The sequence below is a fragment of the Onychostruthus taczanowskii genome, unplaced genomic scaffold, assembly GCF_017590055.1.
Source record: "Onychostruthus taczanowskii isolate IOZ18803 unplaced genomic scaffold, ASM1759005v1 scaffold7, whole genome shotgun sequence".
NCBI classification, from domain to species: Eukaryota; Metazoa; Chordata; class Aves; order Passeriformes; family Passeridae; genus Onychostruthus; species Onychostruthus taczanowskii.
The window spans coordinates 863,695-884,215 of NW_024504786.1; the positions used below are offsets into that span (position 1 = coordinate 863,695).

At 44.1% G+C, this 20,521-nt stretch overlaps 2 protein-coding genes across 4 annotated transcripts in view; one reads left to right on the top strand and one right to left on the bottom strand.

The window, feature by feature from the left end:
- The window catches only part of LOC121344900 (phosphoglucomutase-1), a 45,175-nt gene extending 44,626 nt beyond the window's left edge, over positions 1-549 (bottom strand). For both annotated transcript variants that reach the window (XM_041421231.1, XM_041421232.1), the window contains exon 1: positions 423-549. The gene's annotated coding sequence lies outside the window, so the exon portion shown is untranslated. The remainder of the gene's footprint in view (positions 1-422) is intronic.
- An 18-nt stretch (positions 550-567) lies between these two features.
- LOC121344902 (integrin subunit beta 3 binding protein) lies at positions 568-20,468 on the top strand. Of its 2 annotated transcripts, none has more exons than XM_041421241.1 (9): positions 568-644; positions 4,568-4,610; positions 7,444-7,582; positions 9,807-9,879; positions 10,622-10,700; positions 11,416-11,509; positions 12,972-13,031; positions 19,114-19,237; positions 19,611-20,468. In XM_041421241.1, exons 1-8 carry the CDS (start codon positions 640-642, stop codon positions 19,215-19,217), a joined length of 597 nt encoding a protein of 198 aa, XP_041277175.1. In that variant the 5' UTR covers positions 568-639; the 3' UTR covers positions 19,218-19,237; positions 19,611-20,468. The 2 variants fall into 2 exon arrangements, with proteins under 2 accessions (XP_041277175.1, XP_041277176.1); XM_041421242.1 differs by having other exon boundaries at positions 9,810-9,879.
- The last annotated feature ends 53 nt before the right edge of the window (positions 20,469-20,521 follow it).

Here is a 20,521-nt window from a genome sequence, read left to right on the forward strand (position 1 = left end):
GCCCCTTCCGATGTCCAATCGCCCTTTCTGTGAGGAAATTCCTCCTGATGCCCAAAGTCAGACCCTCCGTGGCAGCACCGACCTTCACTGACAGGCTCACCCGCACAGAACCCACACCGGCACAGGGCAGCTCTGCCCTGCTCCCGCCGCATCCACCTGAAACGAGGAAACTTTTCCCGCATGGATCTCATCACCTCCCTCCCTCTCTAGAAGGGACAGGGGGCTTCAAGGGCTAAATTTGCCACCCACCGTAAAAAAAAAAATAAAAATTAAAATTACAATCCCCTTCCCCCAGCCCTGAGGGGAATCAGCCCTCCCTCACTCCCTCAGCCCTGCTCGGCCGTCCCTGAGGGACTCCTGAGGCGAGTTTGGCCGCCCCGAACCCGCCGCCCGAACATCACCGGCCCCGGCCCGGTTCCTACCGCGCACAGCGGGACTCGACGAGCCCACACGGACACCGGGCTCGGGCTCGGCTTCGGTCTCGGGGGTCTCGGTCTCGGCCCCGCAGCCCGGCCGGGCTCCTCGGCCCGGCTCCGCCCCGGCCCGGCCCGGCCCGCCCTCGGCGCCAATTCCAGCCGGCGGCGTTTGGCGGGCACACGGCGGGAGCTGCGAAGGGGAGGCGGCGGGAACGGCTCCGGGATGTCGTAGGTGTCTGGGGAGCGGGGCAGCGCTGCTCTCCCTCTCCGTCCGCTCTCTCGCCCCTTCCTCTTCTCCCTCCCTCCTCTTCTTCTTCCTCCTCCCCTGTTCTCTTCCCTCTGTCTGTGCTCTCTCCTCTCCCACCGTCCCCTCACGGCAGCGGGTCGGTTCCCGCGGACTCCGCCGTGAGGGGAGCGCTTCTCCCGGCGGGCTGCGGCTCCCGAGCGCGTTCCGTGAGGGGATAAACGCTCTCCGAGCGGGCCCGGGGAGGGAGGAGCGGCTGGCGAGGGGCGGGATTTGTTTCCAGAGGGAAACAAACCGGGAAATGCTGGCGGCGGTGGCTCCTGGGGCAGCGCTGCGGGCGGTGCTGCCGCTGTGGGAGATCCTCTCTGGATTCTGCATTTCTGAGGGGTCGGGGGCGGCTCTGCTCACAGGAGCCCAGCGACGAGACGAGGAGCAATGGCCGTAAACTAAAACACAACGAGTTCCACCTCGGCATCAAAAACAGCTGCCGTGCGCTGAGGGTGGCAGAGCTCCGGAGCAGCTGCCCAGGGAGGCCGTGGAGTCTCCCATTCAAAGCCTGTGTCGCCTGCTCCGGGTGACCCTGCCCTGGCAAGGGGTTTGGACTGGATGAGCTCCAGAGATCCCTTCCAGTCCCAGTTATTCTAATTCTATATCTCTACATAGCGTGGATAACACGCGTGGGGCTGTGTGGGAGAGGGCCAAGAAGAAGGATCACAAGATGGTTCAGCTTGGAAAGGACCCACAGTGGGTCATCCCTTGCCATGGCACAGGCTGGCATCCAGGCAGGTCTGGAATGTCTCCAGTGAGGGAGACTCCACATCTTCTCTGAACAATCTGCTCCAGTGCTCAGTCACCGCACTGGAAAGAAGTTCTTCCTCACATCCAGGTGGAACCTCATTTTCTGCCCATTGCATCTTGTGGCATTTCTGGGCAAAGCCTGGTCCATCCTCTGACCCCTCCCTTGGCCACCACTAAAGGGATTGGCAAAAAAAAAAAAAAAAAAAAAAGGCAGGTTATGGTATGAATTTGTAAAAGTGTGGCTTCAACAGAGTTTGATGGCAAGCTTCACTCTATTGTTCCCTACAGAGATCGAGCATACACAGGAAAATGGGATTAGGATCAATTTAGAATGATTTACATGGAGACCAGGGATGCAAAAGGGTCACGGGGACAAGGAGATGGATACAAAAGATACAGGTGCAAAAGAGTTTAGCAGCACTTAATCACTGACTGGTTTAATATTTATAAAGTGATTCAACAGGATTTACTACAATTACAGCAGTGAGTAAATTATAAATTCACACACGCTCAGGTGCACAGAGGTGGGAAGGAATTGCAGGCCTGTGGAGATCAGGGCATGACACCCCCCATGCCCATTTTCCATCAGGCTGTAGCTCTTCATTTTGTCTCCAAAGGGAATAAATCCTGCTCATTTTTCTCCTATATTTTGCAATTTATCAAGCAGTAAGTAATTAATCAAGTCATGTAAGTCTGGTGCTGCTCTTGTGTATCTCTGCTTTTGGAGATACAGAATGGGCTCATCGTGGGCTTCTGGAGATCAATAAAGAAAGTTCTTTAACCTGAGGAGTATTAGGCACCAAATAATCACTGCAGGTTGTGCAGCTGGCTGTAAACATGTGCCATCATGTTCTGCACGGTTAAGAAAGTAAATTAAATTAAGCCTTATATAAATAAATAAATTAAGCCTTGTCAGGCTAATTCAGGGGTAGGAAACTCAGGTTGAATACTCTCACCACAAGTTCCTCATCTTTTTGTCTCCTTTTCTCGTTCCACTCTGACATTTGGTTCTAAACCACAGTCAAAGTGAGTTATATTAAAAAAAAAAAAAAAAAAACAAAAAAAACCCCTAAGAATGGTTTCTTAATGTTGTTTGCTAAAATGCTTGAGAAATTTTGTTTGCATGTATCATTTTTTCCCCCACATTCTTCTTGTGGAAGATCAGAGAGAGGTCAGTTCAGCCAACAGGATTTTCATGCGAGGAGTTGGGATGAATTTGGTTTCAGGGGTCTCTGTGTAGAGTTGGAGCACAATTTTTAAATTATTTTGATTTAAGTTCTCCCACTACGGCATTGAAAAGACAATCAGTAAAAACAAGCCCCCAAGCAGACCAAGCTGTTGGGTGGCACAAGGCAAGGTTGATCTCCTAAAGCTAAAATTCTGTTTTCCAAGACAACATTCCAGCTGTTTCCAACGTTGAAGGGCTTGGAATGAGGTTCCACCTCTGCCCCCGTGGTTCAGGGTTCTTGCAGAGGGCAATCTGGGCTGTGTGCTGCTCTGTTGCTGTGCACAATATCTGACAGCCTTCAAAGAACGTGGCTCTCATCAGTGCACAGCTTTCCCCCTAAGAAATGTCCTCAGTGTTCATAACTCAGTGGGATTTTCATGTAGTTTCTCATTTATTTCATCCTACAGCTGTGATCCTGCTCCTGATCTCCTTTGGCTTTCAGCTCCTTTGGACACCTGCCATAAAAACTTCCATCAGAACATGCCTTGGTGTAACATGCAAATGCATTGGCCCCCAGAGCATCCTTGCAGTGTGGATGCATTAATAAATGGAATATTTCTGTGCTGCCACGAGCTGGAAGCTGTAATGGAGTCGGGATTCCTTGAGCTATATGGGGTTCTCTTTAAAAAAGAAATACATTGTAAAGAATTCCATCAAACTGTGGCAGCTTTGGCTGCCCTTTGGCCAGGATTTCAGAGGCCTTTTTAATTTAAATGTTACCTGTTTACTTGGCTTTTTTAAGACAGGATATTTCTTTTCCCTTTTTTGTAATAGAAATAGCTGTAAAACAGTTTTCATAAAAGACCCTTGCCTGAGTTACATATCAAAGATGTGTTTCCATTCTATTTTCCCAATCCTTTAATTTACAGTTTTGGAATAGCAGCATAAATTTGAAAAGGATATGTTTGGAATGAGGTCATCTAAATTCCTTACAAGGCAAAACATTCTTTTTCCAAGATGAAAACTGAACTAAGTTCTTGAAATATGATGTATCTTCCAAACCCTGTTTAATTCAGTACAATATATATGTTTCTTGGGGACTGTTCTTGCAAAGATTTTTTTTTTCTCATCGTTTTACATCACGCTTTAAACTATTGTAAAGATTTAGGAATGTGCTTAAAAAGTTTCAGTTGTCTCTGGGAAAAATAGTCTTAATTTATGTTGACCTTTCTTTCCTTGGAGCATTTCGCCTGCATTCAATAAAATTTTGATGACTGCTCTTTAGCAGACAGCTGTACCATATAAAGTATTATAAATATTCAGCTTTCCTCTTCCAGTGTTGCCATTAACAGCTGGGCATCCAGTTCAGAGGAGCAGATTTTGCAGAGAGAGCTTGGCATGTTCCTGAATCAGGAGAGGGAAGAAGGGAAGCAAACAGTTTCTTATGGTTTGGGGACCTGTAAAGACATAGAGCATCTGTTCCCCAGTTAAGTCATAGGCTGGTAGCACTCAATCATGTTAAGAGCTAAAATGATGGGAAAAACTACTTTTTTCACCTTGCCTGTACCTGTGTCTTAAATGTCTTAAACATTATTTCGACTAATGGCAAAATAATTCCAAGCCTTGCTCAGAAGGTATGTAAATGGAAATGCTTGGGGGGGGTTTGTTGTTTATAGCCTTGGAGAAAAGATAAATACTCAGCATGACTTCACTTCAGTGCCTGGATTTTATCTCTGGTATAAAATGGAGAATCAGATTTTCTTAGGCAAACACTTTATCCTTCTAAACAAGCAACGTTCAGGGAATGGCTTTGCTTTGGATGCCATCAGTAAATGAAACCAAAAAAGGAAACTGTCTTTAGCATTATCAATTACAGACCTTACTAACAGAAATCTTTGTGTCTACATGACCATAAAACCTGTCCATGTTTTTCTCTTGCAGGGTTAAGAGAGCATTAAATTTGGACACTGTTAAAAAAGATAATGTAAGTATTTTTTGGTATCTGGAGCCATCTGGGCTGTATAAATATAGATGTATGTATATCTGTGTGCAAAAATAAATGTGGATATAAACAATCTATTTCATTTTAGCTGCCTTTATGTTGTTACAGATTAGATGTTGTCTGGGCAAATCTTAAAGCACAAAATTACTGCTGCAAATATTAGTACAAAATTGATTGTATTTCATTTGTCACAGAACTGCCTGGCGTTAAGTAATGTACATCTGCATGAATCACTTGAAAAATGTGCATATTGTTATTGCCACCACTATTTCCCCAAGAGCTGAATGAGTTAAGATCCTTGGTGAAATCATTTATTAGAAATTAGCTCCATTATCCTGGGAAGCAAACGTTCTGCCATGTAATTGTACATGTGACAATATGGAATTATGATAATGCTGTAATCTGCATATTAGAAACTGCAACACTGAAATGAAAACATTAAAGGCATTTTCATGTCAGGGCTGTAATTACCTCCCTCAGCTAATCTGGCATAATGAAACAATAAACTCCTAACGCTGCCATCAATTTCACCGCAGTTATCACAACCAAAATAAAATTGTACTGGTGCTGTTATTTGTTGTAAATGCAGCTCCAGCATCCTCCCAGGCACCAGCACGTCGTGACATATGTCACTTTATTACCTCCCACGGTGGCTCTTGCTGCAGCCAGCAGGGCACAGGAGCTGGGGAGGGTGGCAGGGTGCAAAGGAAGGACGATTTTGGAGAAGTACAGAGAGAAAGAGCGGGTCAGCAAACGAGCTCCCCATGAATCTCCAAGCCTGGGTCGTTTTGAAGAGGTTTTTGTATATGCAGCACGTATTTGGAGGCCTCGGTGGTATTGAGCAAGGCAGAAATTGGGCATTTTTAAAAATTCCAGATAGTTATTTTTTGAAAATTCCAACAGAGGTCGCAAAATACCGCAGTGGCACAAAAAAAAAAAAATCATTAACAGTTTAATTAGCAGCTTAGTGTACCATTACCCAACTTGTTCTGCTCAGAATGCAGCTGTGGCTGTAATTTTGCAGCTGTTTCTTGGGCTGCAGTAACATTTTTGTAGACAAGTGGTCCGGCTGAAATTCCATGGAATGATTTTCCTGCCCTAAATCCATCCCTTCCCATGAGATAAAAAGAGTTACTCCTTGCTTACCTGCAGTCAGGTTCTTGTGCAGCAAAGAGCTGAGGAGAAGCCCACATGAATGACAGAAACTGCTAGTGGAGGCTCAGGGATGTGCCTTTACACTGATTTTTAGTTCACACGATGTCTCCTATAGATGCATGTCAAAGATTTAAATTAAATAACTTTATAGAAGGAAAGAAGGAACAGAAAGTAGTGAACTCATGGTTTGGGTGAAATGTGTGCTTAATCTTTGCTGTTTCTCTCATTCCTTTCCTGTTTTTATCAAGAGTTCCTCATTCCATGGATCAAAATGTTCATGAACTAACCAGATCAGGAATGAGTATTTTTAGATTTTTGGAATCTTAATGTGGTATTGTTAAAAAATTGCATAACTGGAGTAAAATTCTTCTTCCTGGAGGAGAAAATCTTACTGACAAATAAAAACTGTTCTTGTAAGTGCTGCAGGAATTTTGTTTAAAATAACCCTATCCATATCCAGAAGTGAGTAAGATGACTGCTGTTCAAACAGGAAAAATAGTCTGAAATGTTTGGAGATTTTCCCTCTTGAAAAGGAGATTCAGGGTGACATGTTAATCCCTAAATTGGCATTGACGCTTCAATTAATATTTCATTTAAAGATTGTTGGAAGCATTTCTTTAACCTGCTTGAATGTGGCAAGACAGAGTGAGGAATTCCATCAGGTGAAGTTTAAATGCTGCTAGACTGGAACAAGAGTATAAATGAGAGGTGTGAAAATATTTAAGGTATTTGAGACTAAAACAAGGCAGAGGCAAGTGGGCAGCATGAAAATCTTTTAAACTCTGCTGTAAGTGCCACTACTGATGACCAGCAGTAGCACTTGTGTGTTGTGAAGTAAAGGTTTGGGTTGTTTTTTTTTTAATTTCTGTGCATGATATGTGCAGAAAATCCCAGTTTCTCATCCTTGCAGTTCAGCATCCATGCTAGAGCCTGTCCCAGATAATCCCAGTCCATTTTCCAGCACTGCAATTTCTGTACATGATATGTAATATCATGTACAGAAATTAAAATAATATTACATATTATCATATGTAATAATCCCAGTCCATTTTCCAGCACTGCAGACTTGTTCCTCTGAAAACTTCTCTGCACAAATCCTTTAACATCATTAAATAATTCCTCTTGCATCATTAGACATATTGAAACTCTGAACCACAGACAAAATTTTGGATTTAAGGGACTCACTTTAGATTTTTTCAATTAAAAAAATTAAATCTAAAAAAATTTATTAGAAATAACTTTTGGTACAATTAGAATCTAAAAATACTTGTGTCTTAAATACTCATTACTGGAAGAAAAATAATAACTTGGTTTGGCTGCTTTAAAAATCCTCAAACATCGAGGTGATCATGCCAGAATTCCTAAACCCCTGGAAAACACATATTTTTCTTTATGGAACCTGGGAGACAACGTGTTTGAAAGGATTTTTTAGTTTTTAGAGTCAAACTAATCTTATTGACAAGAGGGAGTGATAGAGAAGCTTGATGAGCACAAAGTCACCCCACCACAACATTTAACATGGGCTTTCCATAATGGGAATGCATAAAGCCAGGAATTACTTAGGGGAAAGAAAAAAAAAAATAAAATAAAATGTTCAGAGTGGTTTTGTCAATACCCATCTGCATCTGGACTTTTTTTTTTGTATTTTTCTCCATTTCAGGTACCTGATGGAACCCCCGAGAAGGCCAAAAGGAGCAACCTGGACTTCTACTCCCCGACCACAGGCACGTGCCAGCTGAGTCCCTGCTCCTCTCCCACCAGTGAAGGGGCACAAAACCCCAGCAGTGCCCCAGCAGAGGGTGAGCTGAACATTCCCTCTTTCTTCCTGCAGCTTTTTCCTGCTTTTTCCTGTGTTTAGGGACTTCTCTCCCATCTGCTAGATTTGATTTCTCTTTCCTCTCGAAGAGTCTCTTCTGGAAAAGCCAAAGTTGGGACTTAAAGCTTGAATTTTTTTCAGTGTGAATCTTGAGGTTGTTTATAAAACAACTGAGTGAGACAATTTTTAATTTACATAACACTGAATGTCATCAGCTCTCAGAAAATACACCTTTGTGAGATTATAATGATATTATTTCCAGTTCACTTTAGGATGAATGTTCACTTAGCTCCACAGTCACAGCTTTTGACTCTGACTGCTCAAGAAGCAGATTTTCAGTAGACTGAGCTGCTTTTATGGCTGTATAAAAATATTGTGGTTGTGGCCTCTTTTAAGTGTTGAGGAACCTTCAGGTCACCTGCTGTAACTTTTTTATTTTAAAAAGAAGAATACAGAGGGACCTTTTGTCATCTTTCCCTGTAGAACTTTTATTTCCTTGCAGTACAAGGAAATAAAAAACCTTAACATCTAGAAAAGATGGTTAAGTCTTGATAACAACAACAACAACAACAACAACAACAACAACAATAATAATAATAATAATAATAAATGCATAACTTTCATTGTTAGCAAATTCCTTGTTCAATTGTTTTAGTTATTAAGAAAAAATCACCTGTCTGATTTTGAATTTGTCTGGCTTTAATTTTTAGCCACTGGTTCTTGTTGGGTTACAGATTTTTTTATTTCCCAGAGGTTTTGGAATTTATGTACAGTAATTGAGACCTCACCAACATTTATGAATTATGTTGAGTAAAAATATTCTGAGCAAGGTGGAACAGCCACTGTTGGAAATTCCTCTGGGTGTCTGCAGATTTTAGCTGTTGCACCATATCCTCTCCTGATGGATCTGCAAAAGTGGAGTTTCCCTTCAGGATTTTATATTTTATCCTAATTCTTTATCCTGCTGCCAGTCTTTTTTCCCCCTGTGTTCATACAGCTACAAGATGGTGGTGTATAATTATTAAATCCCAGGTTCCAGGCTCTCCATTTAAACCCACAATTTCTGCTCTTCTAAAAATCCACAATACTAGTCCCAAAGTATGTCCTGTTTGATAATTGATGACTGATTTAAGTCCAAGTTCTACTGACTACTTAGATTTAAAATGAAATCTTTGAGGGTCTTAACTTTTAGCTACTGTATTAAAGCTTAAACTTTTGTAGCACTTTGTCATCCTGAAGTGTTTCTAAATGTTTTACAAAATATTAAAATTAAAAGTTAATTTATCCTTGAGTGCTGAGACTTGGATGTAATAATTTAGATCTAACAAGAAGAAATCAAAGTGTTTAATGCTGAGTGTGGTCTCTTTTTTTCAGTCTGATGGCAGGAAGGGGATTTATTACAGTGAAATGTGGAAAGCTCCTCATTCCACAGGGTCTGTCTGGGATCTGTACATTTGTTAAGCCCATGGTAAATTCCAAATCTTTCACTTCGAGGTGAATTTAGAAAATCCCCCCGTTTTGTGATGTCTTCAACTTGAGCCACAATTAAATCATTTCTGATAGTCAGATGTGACTTTTTTATTGCTGGAACAAGTATTGATAGACAAGCTAAAATTTTCATCTGGTTTTGTTCTGATCTGATTCCTGTGGGAATGGATAAGTCATGTAAATTCAGAGTGTCTTTTGTGGTCAGAGGTGACATTTGTCCTGCCCCATCCATCCCATGCCAGACTGGAATATTATATTGCCAGTGGAGCTCAGTAGAGCACTTTGGAAGCAATTCCCAGTATCTTTGTGGTTGTTTAGGAAATGGACTTGGGGCCAGGCAGTTTTTATAAAGGGAAATGGGAATTCCATAGCTCAATCATTCCAGCATTTTCAGGATAATGCTTGATGTTAATCTGCAGTTAATAGGATAAAAAGCTCCTGGAAGAGCACAGTAAATATCTGCCAGGATGATTCTAACTTCCAGATATGAATGCTGTAATCCCAAGGTTTCCAGAAACTGAGGAGAGGTCAAATTCCAAAAGTGTCAATGATAAATAATTTACTGTGGTTCATTCCAAGTCCTGCTTTCCAAGGCAGCTTTGAGGTTTTTCCTCTTCCCAGAAGATCACTCAGCACTCAAGGTTCACACCGACTCCTTCTTCAGGTGCTTCAGATACCCCACATCTGATTTTTATCCTTACTGTGTCTCTTTTTCCGAGGAGATGGGAATGAGCAGAGCGATTCCAACAGCGGATTGTCCAGGAGAGGGCAGCCTCAAACAGAGCACGATGTGTAAGTGCATTCAGTTTGAAGTTTGTTATGGGTGCAGGGCTGTGATTGCATCTCTTTTTCACCACCAGACGATAACTGTGACGTTTATTTGCCTAAATGTTATGTTTGAAGTTGTGGCTCTTCCTTTTCATTCTTGCAGTTGAACTCACCATTTGTTTCCTGGGGTTTTTGCCTCTGCTGGATGTTTTCCCACATCATTAGGCTGAAATTCCTTCAGTGTAGGATGGTGTTTTCCAAGTGATGGAGCTGGACGGGTTGTTTGGATGATATTTAAGCAGTGGAAAATAAAATATTAACATTATACCGGTGTGAAACTGTAAATTGATTAATTGGGGGTTTTTTTTTGCGATTCAGTGAATCCCTTGGTCAACACATCCAGCCTCATCTCTTAGTGACAGGAACCCGGAATTACAGAACAATTGGAGTAATTAGAGGCCTCATTGACATGGAAATGTTTGCATTCAATAATTCAGAATGTTTTTAAAAGGTTTGCAGGAGACCAGCAGTGACATTCAAATAAAAACATGTCTAAACCAACACCTACACTTAATATTCATGTGAACTTCCATACACTTAATTTTACAGGTGGAAAATACAGTGTCCAGTACACTAAATAAATCCTCACAGCTGAACTGGATCCATCCCCATTCCAGCGAGAAAAAACTCTGGGAAACATTGCAAACATGGATTTTCAGTGAGTGGGGATGTGGATAACTGGAATTGTTTTACCTTTTTTATACAGGTTCCTGCAACTGCACTCCCAAGTGAGAAATTCCTTGCCCAGAATTCTGAAACTAAGAGCAAATCTGACAAGCCTGAAGGTCTGGTTTACATTGATTTGTCTTTTACACTACTTCTAATATGGAATTTGAGAGCAAAATTAGGATTTTGTATTCAACATTTGACTTTGAAGGGGTAGGGAAACAAATAAAAGACTTGAAACCGGGCAAGTTGGACTTGGAAATCCACAAAATGCAAAAAAACTCAAAAGCTTATTGTATTTCTTAAACCAGAAGAGTTGCTTTTCCATGTCCTCAGTTTTTAATTTGTACACAAATAGAACCAATATGAAGTAGTTCTCCATTATTATTTATAACTTGAAATATGAATTAACTGCATAGATTTTTATGTCTTTGAAGATAAAGATCCTTTTGTGTTGAAGTGATTGTACCATTTAATTTACCACTAAAGTGTCATTATTTCATAGTCCAATACATGTTAAAATGCAAATCACTGCTCTCTTTTTTTCCCATTTTGTTTCCTGACTAAATTTAGCACAAGGTTCATTGTTGTACATCAATAGTTGAGAAATAATTCAGTGTACTCAGAGGACTGTGTTGATTTATTTCATGTGGACAAGGTTAAAAAAAACAAAAAACAACGATACTAATTGAAAATATTTTAATTACAATGTTTATTTAGGAAAGGAAGGATTTAGAGCTTATGAACAATTTCCAATTTGGTTTTGGTATGTTGTAGATATGGAGTAGATATTGGGAATGGGATTTAACAATGATTTTAATTGTGGTTTTCCAGGCTTTGGAGGGCAGTAGAGAGCTGGAAAATATCCTCGGAGTCTCACACTCGTCCTGTGTGCTGAGTGCTGAACTGCAGAAAACCCAAGCGCTGGGTGAGGAGGGGGTTCAGTACATTTATTTATCCCCTTGGAACATTTACCAGGCATCACTCCAGATGTTCCCTTGGGTACTCCCCAGGACTCAGGAAAATGCACTTCAAGTGTGCCCGTGCATCCAGCAGGGACATAAAAGCCAGGCACACCGGGGAGGGAAAACCTGGAAAAGCAACACCTTTTCTGATGGAAATGGTCAGTAAATAGTAAGATACTTAGTGGGTACTTAGGTGGGGATTAGGCTGAACGTTTGCACTTGGATTGCTTGGCCTTTCTTCTCCCCTTCCGAGGAAGTTGGTTTGTTTGTTTGTTTGCCTGTCAGCAGGATTAGGCTGAATATAAATTTCCAGGCTTTAAAAATGGCTATTCATGTGTCTTGAAACGATGGACATTCCAGATGCTTGTTGTGTTGGGATAAGGGGACTTCACAGCTGCCACATCTGAAATACTTTTCCAAAGCAGCCCAGAAAGCAAACCTGGAGTGCCTGGGCTGCTGCTTTTTGCAGCTGGGAACAGGTGGACAGTAAAGCCACAGGTGCCAGAGAAAATTTCTTCCCAAACAGTGGAATTGATGCATCTCGTGCTGGTGTTTCAATTGCCATTTCTCCCAAAGGTCATTCCATTTCCCTTCTGCGTGGGCTTGCAGTGCCCTGTTCCCACTGTAGTGCCAGATCCTTTCTGAGCCACGGTGGAGTCACCTGGGAACAGTCTGGGTTTCCATCGGGGTGGGACAGACAGACAGCCAGCCCAAAGGACAGCTCAGACCTCTTATTGCCTCTCCTGTGTCCACTCTTTCCCTCAGCTCCTTGGAAAAGAAGCATCCTTCCCCCATCTCTGAATTAGGAACTGTGGCAGCACTAGGGAAAGAAAAAATTAGAATAAAATATGGGATGAGGCTTGGAAGGAAACCTTGTCAGAATTCTCTGCATTTTGAAAATTCTTGTCAATTTTTTTGAGCACTCATTCCTTCCCTGACTCGTATTCCAAAGCTCATTCCGTTTCCCTTCTGCGTGGGCTTGCAGTGCCCTGTTCCCACTGTAGTGCCAGATCCTTTCTGAGCCACGGTGGAGTCACCTGGGAACAGTCTGGGTTTCCATCGGGGTGGGACAGACAGACAGCCAGCCCAAAGGACAGTTCAGACCTCTTATTGCCTCTCCTGTGTCCACTCTTTCCCTCAGCTCCTTGGAAAAGAAGCATCCTTCCCCCATCTCTGAATTAGGAACTGTGGCAGCACTAGGGAAAGAAAAAATTAGAATAAAATATGGGATGAGGCTTGGAAGGAAACCTTGTCAGAATTCTCTGCATTTTGAAAATTCTTGTCAATTTTTTTGAGCACCAGTTACTTATACAAGAGGGTTTTTTCCCTTGAAATGCTTTGAAAGTGAAGGAGGCAGCAGAGGTATTATTTTCTTTGAAAGCTCTGGGGCAACATTTGTTGATTTTGGATTTATTTCTTCACTAGTGAGTCAAGCAGAAAAACTGCAGCTGTTGAAAGCAAACCATGGAAAAGTCCCTGCCCGAGGTAAGAAACTCTTCATAACTCCTGTGTAACAGATGTTTTGATTCCTTTTGCTTGATTTCTTTTCAGTCCTTTTCACTTGCAATAAGTTGGGTAACCTTTAGGACATGAAAACTATGATAATCAAATGTGTTTCTTCTGAATGGTCTGCAAATGTAAATTGAATGTTTGCTGCTATTTTCGTTGTATTGGGTATTTCCCCATGAGACTGTGCAAGGAGGAGGAATCATTCACGGCCTTGCACTTGTGGCATGGTCCAGAAGATTTTCCATACTCTTTGTATATCCCAGCTATCCTTGTTCTTCCTCATCCTCCTCCCTCCCACTGTGTTTTCAGTGCCACAATCTTGCAGCAAAACCTTTTTCACTTTGTGTATTTTGTGGGGTATTTCACCCACTCCAGGGGGCTGTGAAATCCCAGCTCTGGGGTTTCTTCATAACCAGTGCTGTGAAAATATTTGAAGCTGGTGGTGTTGCATCCCCAGCTGCTTTAGTGCCTTGGCAGGAGGGAAGGGGACACACTCAGGACAGTTTAATTCCCTCACACTCAGTAAAATCAACAAGCATCCCCCAGGGATATTCTGATATTTCTGTTATCTTCACACTTTCTATCTGAAAGCAGAGCAAACCCAAAACCAGGAGCAGTGGTGGCATCTCTGCTGTGGGGAATTCTCTTAAAGGACAGAAAATTGATCAAGCTTAGATTTGCTGGGCTGCAGCAGATTAGCTGCAAATGAAAAGGAGTGCCAGCACTTGGGAGGGAATTGGGCTGATTTGTGCAGTGTGCAGGTGGTGATTTACAGCTCCCTGTGCCCTCCTCTGCAGCTCCTGGTGGCAGGGCTGCAATGCTGGGAGCAGTCCCTGCCTCCTTTGTGCTCTGCTCCTCGCTGCTCACCAGCAGCCCCCAGCCCCAGACACGCAGCCAGGCTGCTTAGATGAGAGATATTTTGTGAAGGTAGGGTGGAAAATAAAATTCCAAGTTTAAGCTGAGCGATTTTGATGAAGTTCCAGTGTCAGATTTGCTTTCACAAAGAATAAATTCAATTCTGCAGTCTTGAAAATGCAGTAGCGGGAGAGGCAGAGAAGTTTGTGATCAAAGGGAAGCATCTGTAGATGTTTTTCTTTGCCTTTTAGTTTCAGATGTGGGTTTTTCATAATTATTTTTAATTAGTTATGGCAAGGCTTAAAACTTATGACTGTTCTATGGCTTGGTCCAGATGGAATGTCACATTATCATCACATGGTGAGGCATGAAATTTATTTACTTTACATAAACGACCTCCTCTTAAAACAACTTCATACAAAACATTCCTGGCTCAATGGGCTGCCTTGTGCACAGCTCAGTTTATCATTTTGGGTGACCAGCATGGAAAAAGGGCATCATTGTTTGCCCATGACTTGAATTTACAGTAAACAAAATGTTTTTGAATAAAAAGTAAGCAAATTGTAAAACAACTGCCAAGAGATGAATCGAGTCAGTGTCTGGGGGTCCAGAACGTGCTGAGAATGGATGTGCAGGTTGGGATGTGCACTTTTTAAAGGAAGATTTCATAGGTTTGGGCACTCCAGGAGTGGAGGTTCTGAAGGGGAAGCTGCTCCAGCTGGCTGTTACAAAGGACAGGGACACTTTGCTTCCCCAAAACCCTGACACAAACCATGGCTGCTGCCCGTGAGAGTGTTCCAGAGATCAAATACTTGCAGTGGTGAAGAAAACTCTGTCCAGGCTGTGATGGAATAAAAAACACTTCCTTTGCTGTGGGCTGTTCATCCTGCTGAGCCCAGGGGCAAATCTGATCCTCTCTGACTTCTGAGCATTCCCAGCTTTCATGGTGGGGTGAATACAAGGGGCTGAGGTTTGTGCTCTTGGGACAGTAGTGGTGGCTTTCCAGGAGGCTGGATCAGGGTTAACTGCATGGAATTTATTCCATGCCACTTGAAGTCACTGATGAAAGCAAAGCTGAGAAACCAGGGACCAAAACTCCCGAGTTTCCACCTGCCAGTCCAGTTTTGAAAACTGCATTTATTTTAAAACACAAATCCCCTTTCACAACCACTGCAAAATATAAACACATCCTTAATAATCAGAGCTCCTTCTTGAACCAGGTAAAAGGTACAAATACAAAATTCCACCATTTATTTCATTTGGTGTCAGTTTGAGTGCAGAATTTGGGTGTCCTAAGACTAAACCACTTGGCTCTGGTGGTTGCTGGGGGTTTATTTTCACATCATTCCCAAATCAAGTGTAACAGATTTGTTGACCTTTAGATGTGTGTGGGTGTCTGCCCCACCTTTCCTTCCTCCTCCTTGGAGATCTTGTAAGGAAAAGGGGAATACAGCAGTGGATTTTTCCAACTGTGAAACCCTAACCTAAAAACCACATCTATTTTCCTCATCCCAACTTTGTATTTACTTACAGAGAAGAAATGCCATTTCCCCTTTGCTGGGAAAAGTGAGTTTGGGAACTGGTTGAGCAAAAATTGTAACACTGGAGGGATCTGGCCTTGTTCCTGTGCCCTTCCCTGTGGAAGAACATCCCTGTTTGTGCTCCTGGGGCTTTGCTACCATCTCACCTGGGCAGGGCTGATCTCAGCTCCTCACTCAGTGGGGATTGCCCCAGGGGGGTGTGTGGTTTGCCCAGTTTGTGTCCTGGGCATGAAAAGCTGTTGTTGCTCGGGCTAAATTTGAATTCATGTCTCCTCATTCTGTGGGTTTGAGTTTGTGCCCGTGGGGGTCCCTCCCAGAGGAGGAGAGGGAACAGATCCCACTGAGCCCGGCCCCCCCAGGCTGCATTTCCCAGCACAGGTGAGGAATCCTGTCCACTGCCGGCCCCAGGAGCTGGGGGAGCTCCCCACTGCTCCTTCCCAGCAGGATTTGGGGCTCTGGGGCTGTACCCACACCTGAATTTTCCAAACAGCCTGAGGCTGGAGGAGTGTGGGGTGTGGGCCCAGCAGCACGAGGAGTTTGGGATGGAAGGAAGGAGAGGGGGCAGCTCCAGGGCTCTGCAGTGATGGAACACCCTGGGCTATGCAGATGAAATATTAAGCCATTAACTGCAGTGGCAGATACAGAAATGCACATGAGACATATGACTGGAGGCCCCAGACAAGTACACAGAGAACTGTCAACCTGCATTTTGGATTTAGGTGTCAGCCCCATTTATTCACAGATTTCACCCTTGTTTTTACACTCTATTTTCCTACGTGCCTTTTTAGAGATGCAACAGCTATGAATTTTTAATTCTGGTGGATCTAGTTTAGAGTATTAAGCTTAATGAAAAATTCAAAAGAATTGTAGTTCTTCCAACATGTAGCAACTCCTACATGAGAATAAATACTGCTTTCTCCCATGAATATAATTATTTTAAATAAAAAAGAAAAGAAACATTAGTTTGGACTCACTTAGTAGCAATTATATGTTTAAGAGGTGTAAATAACTTGCTATCCAGACATTACAAATATCCAGGTGCTCTGTATGTGCTGATGACAACAAAATTGAAAAGAAAGACTGTAATAATTCTGACTGGTTTTCTCTGCAGAAGATATTGATTATTTGTGTGTGGTGAGAGATTTGGAAAATTCAATTAAAGGAGTTGTGCAAAGGTTTCATAAATTTCCCCAGTACAGCGTGTACACAGACATTGCTGCGTATTAAATCAATGCAGCACTTCACAATATATTTTCTTTGAAACATAAAAATAAATAACATTTAAACAGTTCTGCTTACTACAGAAACAAATTTTATTTTCTGTGAAGCATTTAGTCATGTGCTATCACTGACTCATACACATTTGCCAGCTGTAACAAATTTTATAGACGTTTTCTCCAGAGACATAGCTCATATACTATGAATTTTTAAATGAGCAAATGGTGAAGAAGGGATGTCAGCAATATAAAAATTGATCAGTTAAAAGATAAAAGCATAAGTAAAGAGATTTGTATGGTAGTCTTAATAGGTTTTATTAAATAAAAATACTATAAAAAGACAGTAATGAATAGACTGAAGGTTTTAACTGTGGTTGAGGTGGAGAAAAATTATTCTGGCACATTTAGTAGAAGATTGGTTTTATATCACCCGACAGGTGAACATTTTTTTTCTCTCTGCTTTTTAGATCTGTAAATGTTTTAGAGCAGTCAAAGTTGGGAGAGGATGGTGGGGGAACTTGGAGGGGAAAGGAAACTTGGGAAGACTGAGCCCTTTTAGTGCCTGTGTGGTCCAAGGGCAGGGATGGCTGTGCCAACCCTCTGGAGCAGGTCTGGGGGACTCCAGCCACTGCTGACCCTGGGAACCCTAAAACTGGAGCTGAGGAGAGCAACAGGCTGGGCCAGCTTCTGCCACAGCCCAGGCACCTCCTGGTCCCCTCCCTGAGCCCTTTCCAGCTGCTCTGCTCACTGCCACCCTCACCCAGGGGTTCCTGAATGCCCTCTTTGGTTTGATGGAGCTGAACTTAGGAGCTCTGCATGGAAAAACCCTGAGAGAAAGGTTGTTGGGGTTGTTAAGAACAGCTCACTCAGAGGTGAGGCAGGGTTGGATGGGATATTGGGAATGAGGAATTGTTCCCTGGCAGGGTGGGCAGGCTGTGGCTGCCCCTGGATCCCTGGCAGTGCCCAGGGCCAGGCTGGAGCAGCCTGGGACACTGGGAGGTGTCCCTGCCATGGCAGGGCTGGCTCTGGGTGGGCTTTACAGTCCCTTCCAACCCAAACCATTCCAGGGTTCTTTGTTTGCAAAACAAAGCTGAGTCCGTGGTATTTCTTTTTTGTGAATCTGAGCAGCTTCTGTTTTTCAGGAGAGCTCAGTGCTGGGCAGAGCTCAGCGTGGTGGCCATGGCACGTTTGGGTTCTTTACTCAGCACACAGTGCAATGCTGCAATCTGTGCTTCAAGGGAAATCAGTCCTTTCCTTTATGGAATTGCATTCAGCACAAGTAAAGCAGCTGGTAACTGAACTTTCTTCCTGTCACTTGCCATACAAGATTGGACAGTTTCCTGTTGTGAGCAGTTGTGGGGTTTTTTGGTTGATAATTTGTGTGAACAAATGAAGTTCGTTAGGAATAAAGCTAGAAAGTGGTACCTGAGGCCAAGCTGGATTGGATTCCTTTCTCTGGATAACCTTGTGAGTCCTGGCTTAGGACAGAGCCTGGGCTTGGTGTGGCTCAGCCCCAGGGGAGGCTGCCCAGCCCAGGGGCAGGTGCTGGTGTGCAGTCACTCCCTGGCAGTGTGAGACCCCCGTGGAATCAGTGTGTGCCAGCTGGGGGAGCTGAGGAGGCCCTGCCCCAGCAGCCTGTGGGGTTTGCTGCCCTCCCCAGCTGGGTTTGTGTGAGCTGAGAGGCTCAGGCTGCTGGAAATCCCCTCTGTGTGTTCAGTGTCATCCTGAGTTCTCCCTTAGCCCTTCCTCTGGGGAATCAAACACCCCAGAGCCAGCAGCCCTCGGGGTGCTCCAGCAGAGCCGCTCATCTGCTGCAGGGACATTTGGCAGCCCTGGCACTCACAGGCACCTGCTCCCAGAGCCTTCCCCACATGTTCTCATTCCCCGAGTTCCTTTCTGCCCCTGCACACTTTTCCTGTGCCTGTCCCAGCCACCTGCTCACCCTCACCCGGCCCGGGCCCGCCCGGCTGCGGGCCCAGGTGTGGGTGACTCTGGGTGGCTGTGGGTGATCCAGGGTGGCTGTGGCTGATCCAGGTGGCTGTGGGTGATCCATGGTGGCTGTGGGTGACTCTGGGATTGCTGTGGGTGATCCAGGGTGGAGTTCCTCTGCTCAATCCCTGACTGGGCTCTGGTGGCACAGCCCTTGGGGATTCTCATTTGTTCTTTTATTATTGATAGCAAAAGGCAGCACCAGCTTCTCATCCTGGTGGCACATTCTGTTCTGCTTTGCCATCACTGCCAGTGATGGAACACAGGTGCAGCCACTCACCAGGACAAGCTCTGAAATCCCTGCTGAGACACCGTGTGAAGGAAAAGGGGTGCTGGGTTCTTTAACCACCACAGCAACTTATTTAACTCGTGTGTGAGGCAGGATTTGCACAAATTCTGTCATCACACCACTGCTGTCTATCACATCCCACGTTTCTGTGTTTTCCTTGTTCACAGAGCACATGCAGGCTGCCGGGAGTGCTGCATTCCTCACCTCATTCCTGGACAGAAGGAAGGAGCCCCTGGGCCTGCTCTCGGCCTTGCCCAGCACCAAGGCATAGCCAGAGTGACCAGGACCAAGGTACTTCTTGTGAAGCATGTGCAGGGAGCTCTGGGATGTCCTGCAGGCTGCCCTGAGGGGAATCAGGTGTTCTCTGCCCTTGGGATTTGTTCCTGGTGTGTTGAGCAAAGAATCTCTAGAAGCTCTGCTCCCCCACTGAAACATCCTGTGCTGTTTCTCCCCAGCTTGTTGCTGCTTTGGCTGCTTGTCCTTGTTCCTTGAAACATCCCCAAATGTCCCTGCAGCTCCAGGCAGAGGGGCTGGTGCCCTGCCTTGCCTGAGGCTCTGTGTGTGTTTTACTGGACATCACACCCATAACTCCAAACAGATCCCGTGCACGACGATGCTGCTGTCTAATTGCTATTTATTTTAGTCATTCCTCATCTCCCCACAGGCATTATGTGAAAAATGCATTCCACATCAACCCAAACTTCTCCATCTGCTGGACTGGACTTAAAAGGAGCGAAGAACTGAGTGTAAACCAATCTCCCCAGCAAATCCCAGCTGGGGAGCGCTCGCTGCGCCGGGCAGGTGCACGTCCAGATAACATTTCTGGCATCTATTTCAACTTAACAATGTGCACAACCAGATAATCTCAATGTAAATAATCCACCCCGGGTGCTGTGCAGCCCTGTGCCCGTGGGGCTGGTGCTGGGTGGTGCTGTGGGCTCTGGGGGGCTTCTCCAGCACTGCCTGGGCTCTAGGGCTGGAGGGAGCTCTGCAGTGCCAGCAGTTAGTTATTCCCACCCGGGATGTGTTTTAGTTGTTTGCAAACACTTTCCCTGCTGGTGCTGCCATGGCTGGGCACAGATCTGTCACCCACGTGAGGCTTCCTCTAAAGTCAACCCCAGGGTAAAAAGGCCTCAGCCTCCCACCCAGCACTGACACAGGGCTCTGGTAACATTTGCTGTTAGGTCAACATGTGAGTTTAGTTTTATATAAACCAGCCTTTTTTACAAACCAGCTGCTTTTCTCTTTCCTCCTCCTCAGACTCACCCCTCCAGCCAAATGAATCCCCTGCCTCTCAAATCCATGCAATTCGTCTGAAAAAATGCAGTAAAACAATTTATGCTTATCAAAGTCCAGCATAAACACAAACACTTGAATGTCCTTTCTACCACCTCAAATAAACTGATTTTTACAACTAAAATTCTGAGCACCAGCGTGATAAAGGTGTTCAGGGTGTGGCTGAGCACACACACACACTCAAGCTTTGGGAGTTTTCAATTAATAAAAATGGTTTTGCACTTCACTGCCTGTGCAGTCTGACTGGGAAGAAGGTGAGGAAGTGTTTGAGGGAATTGT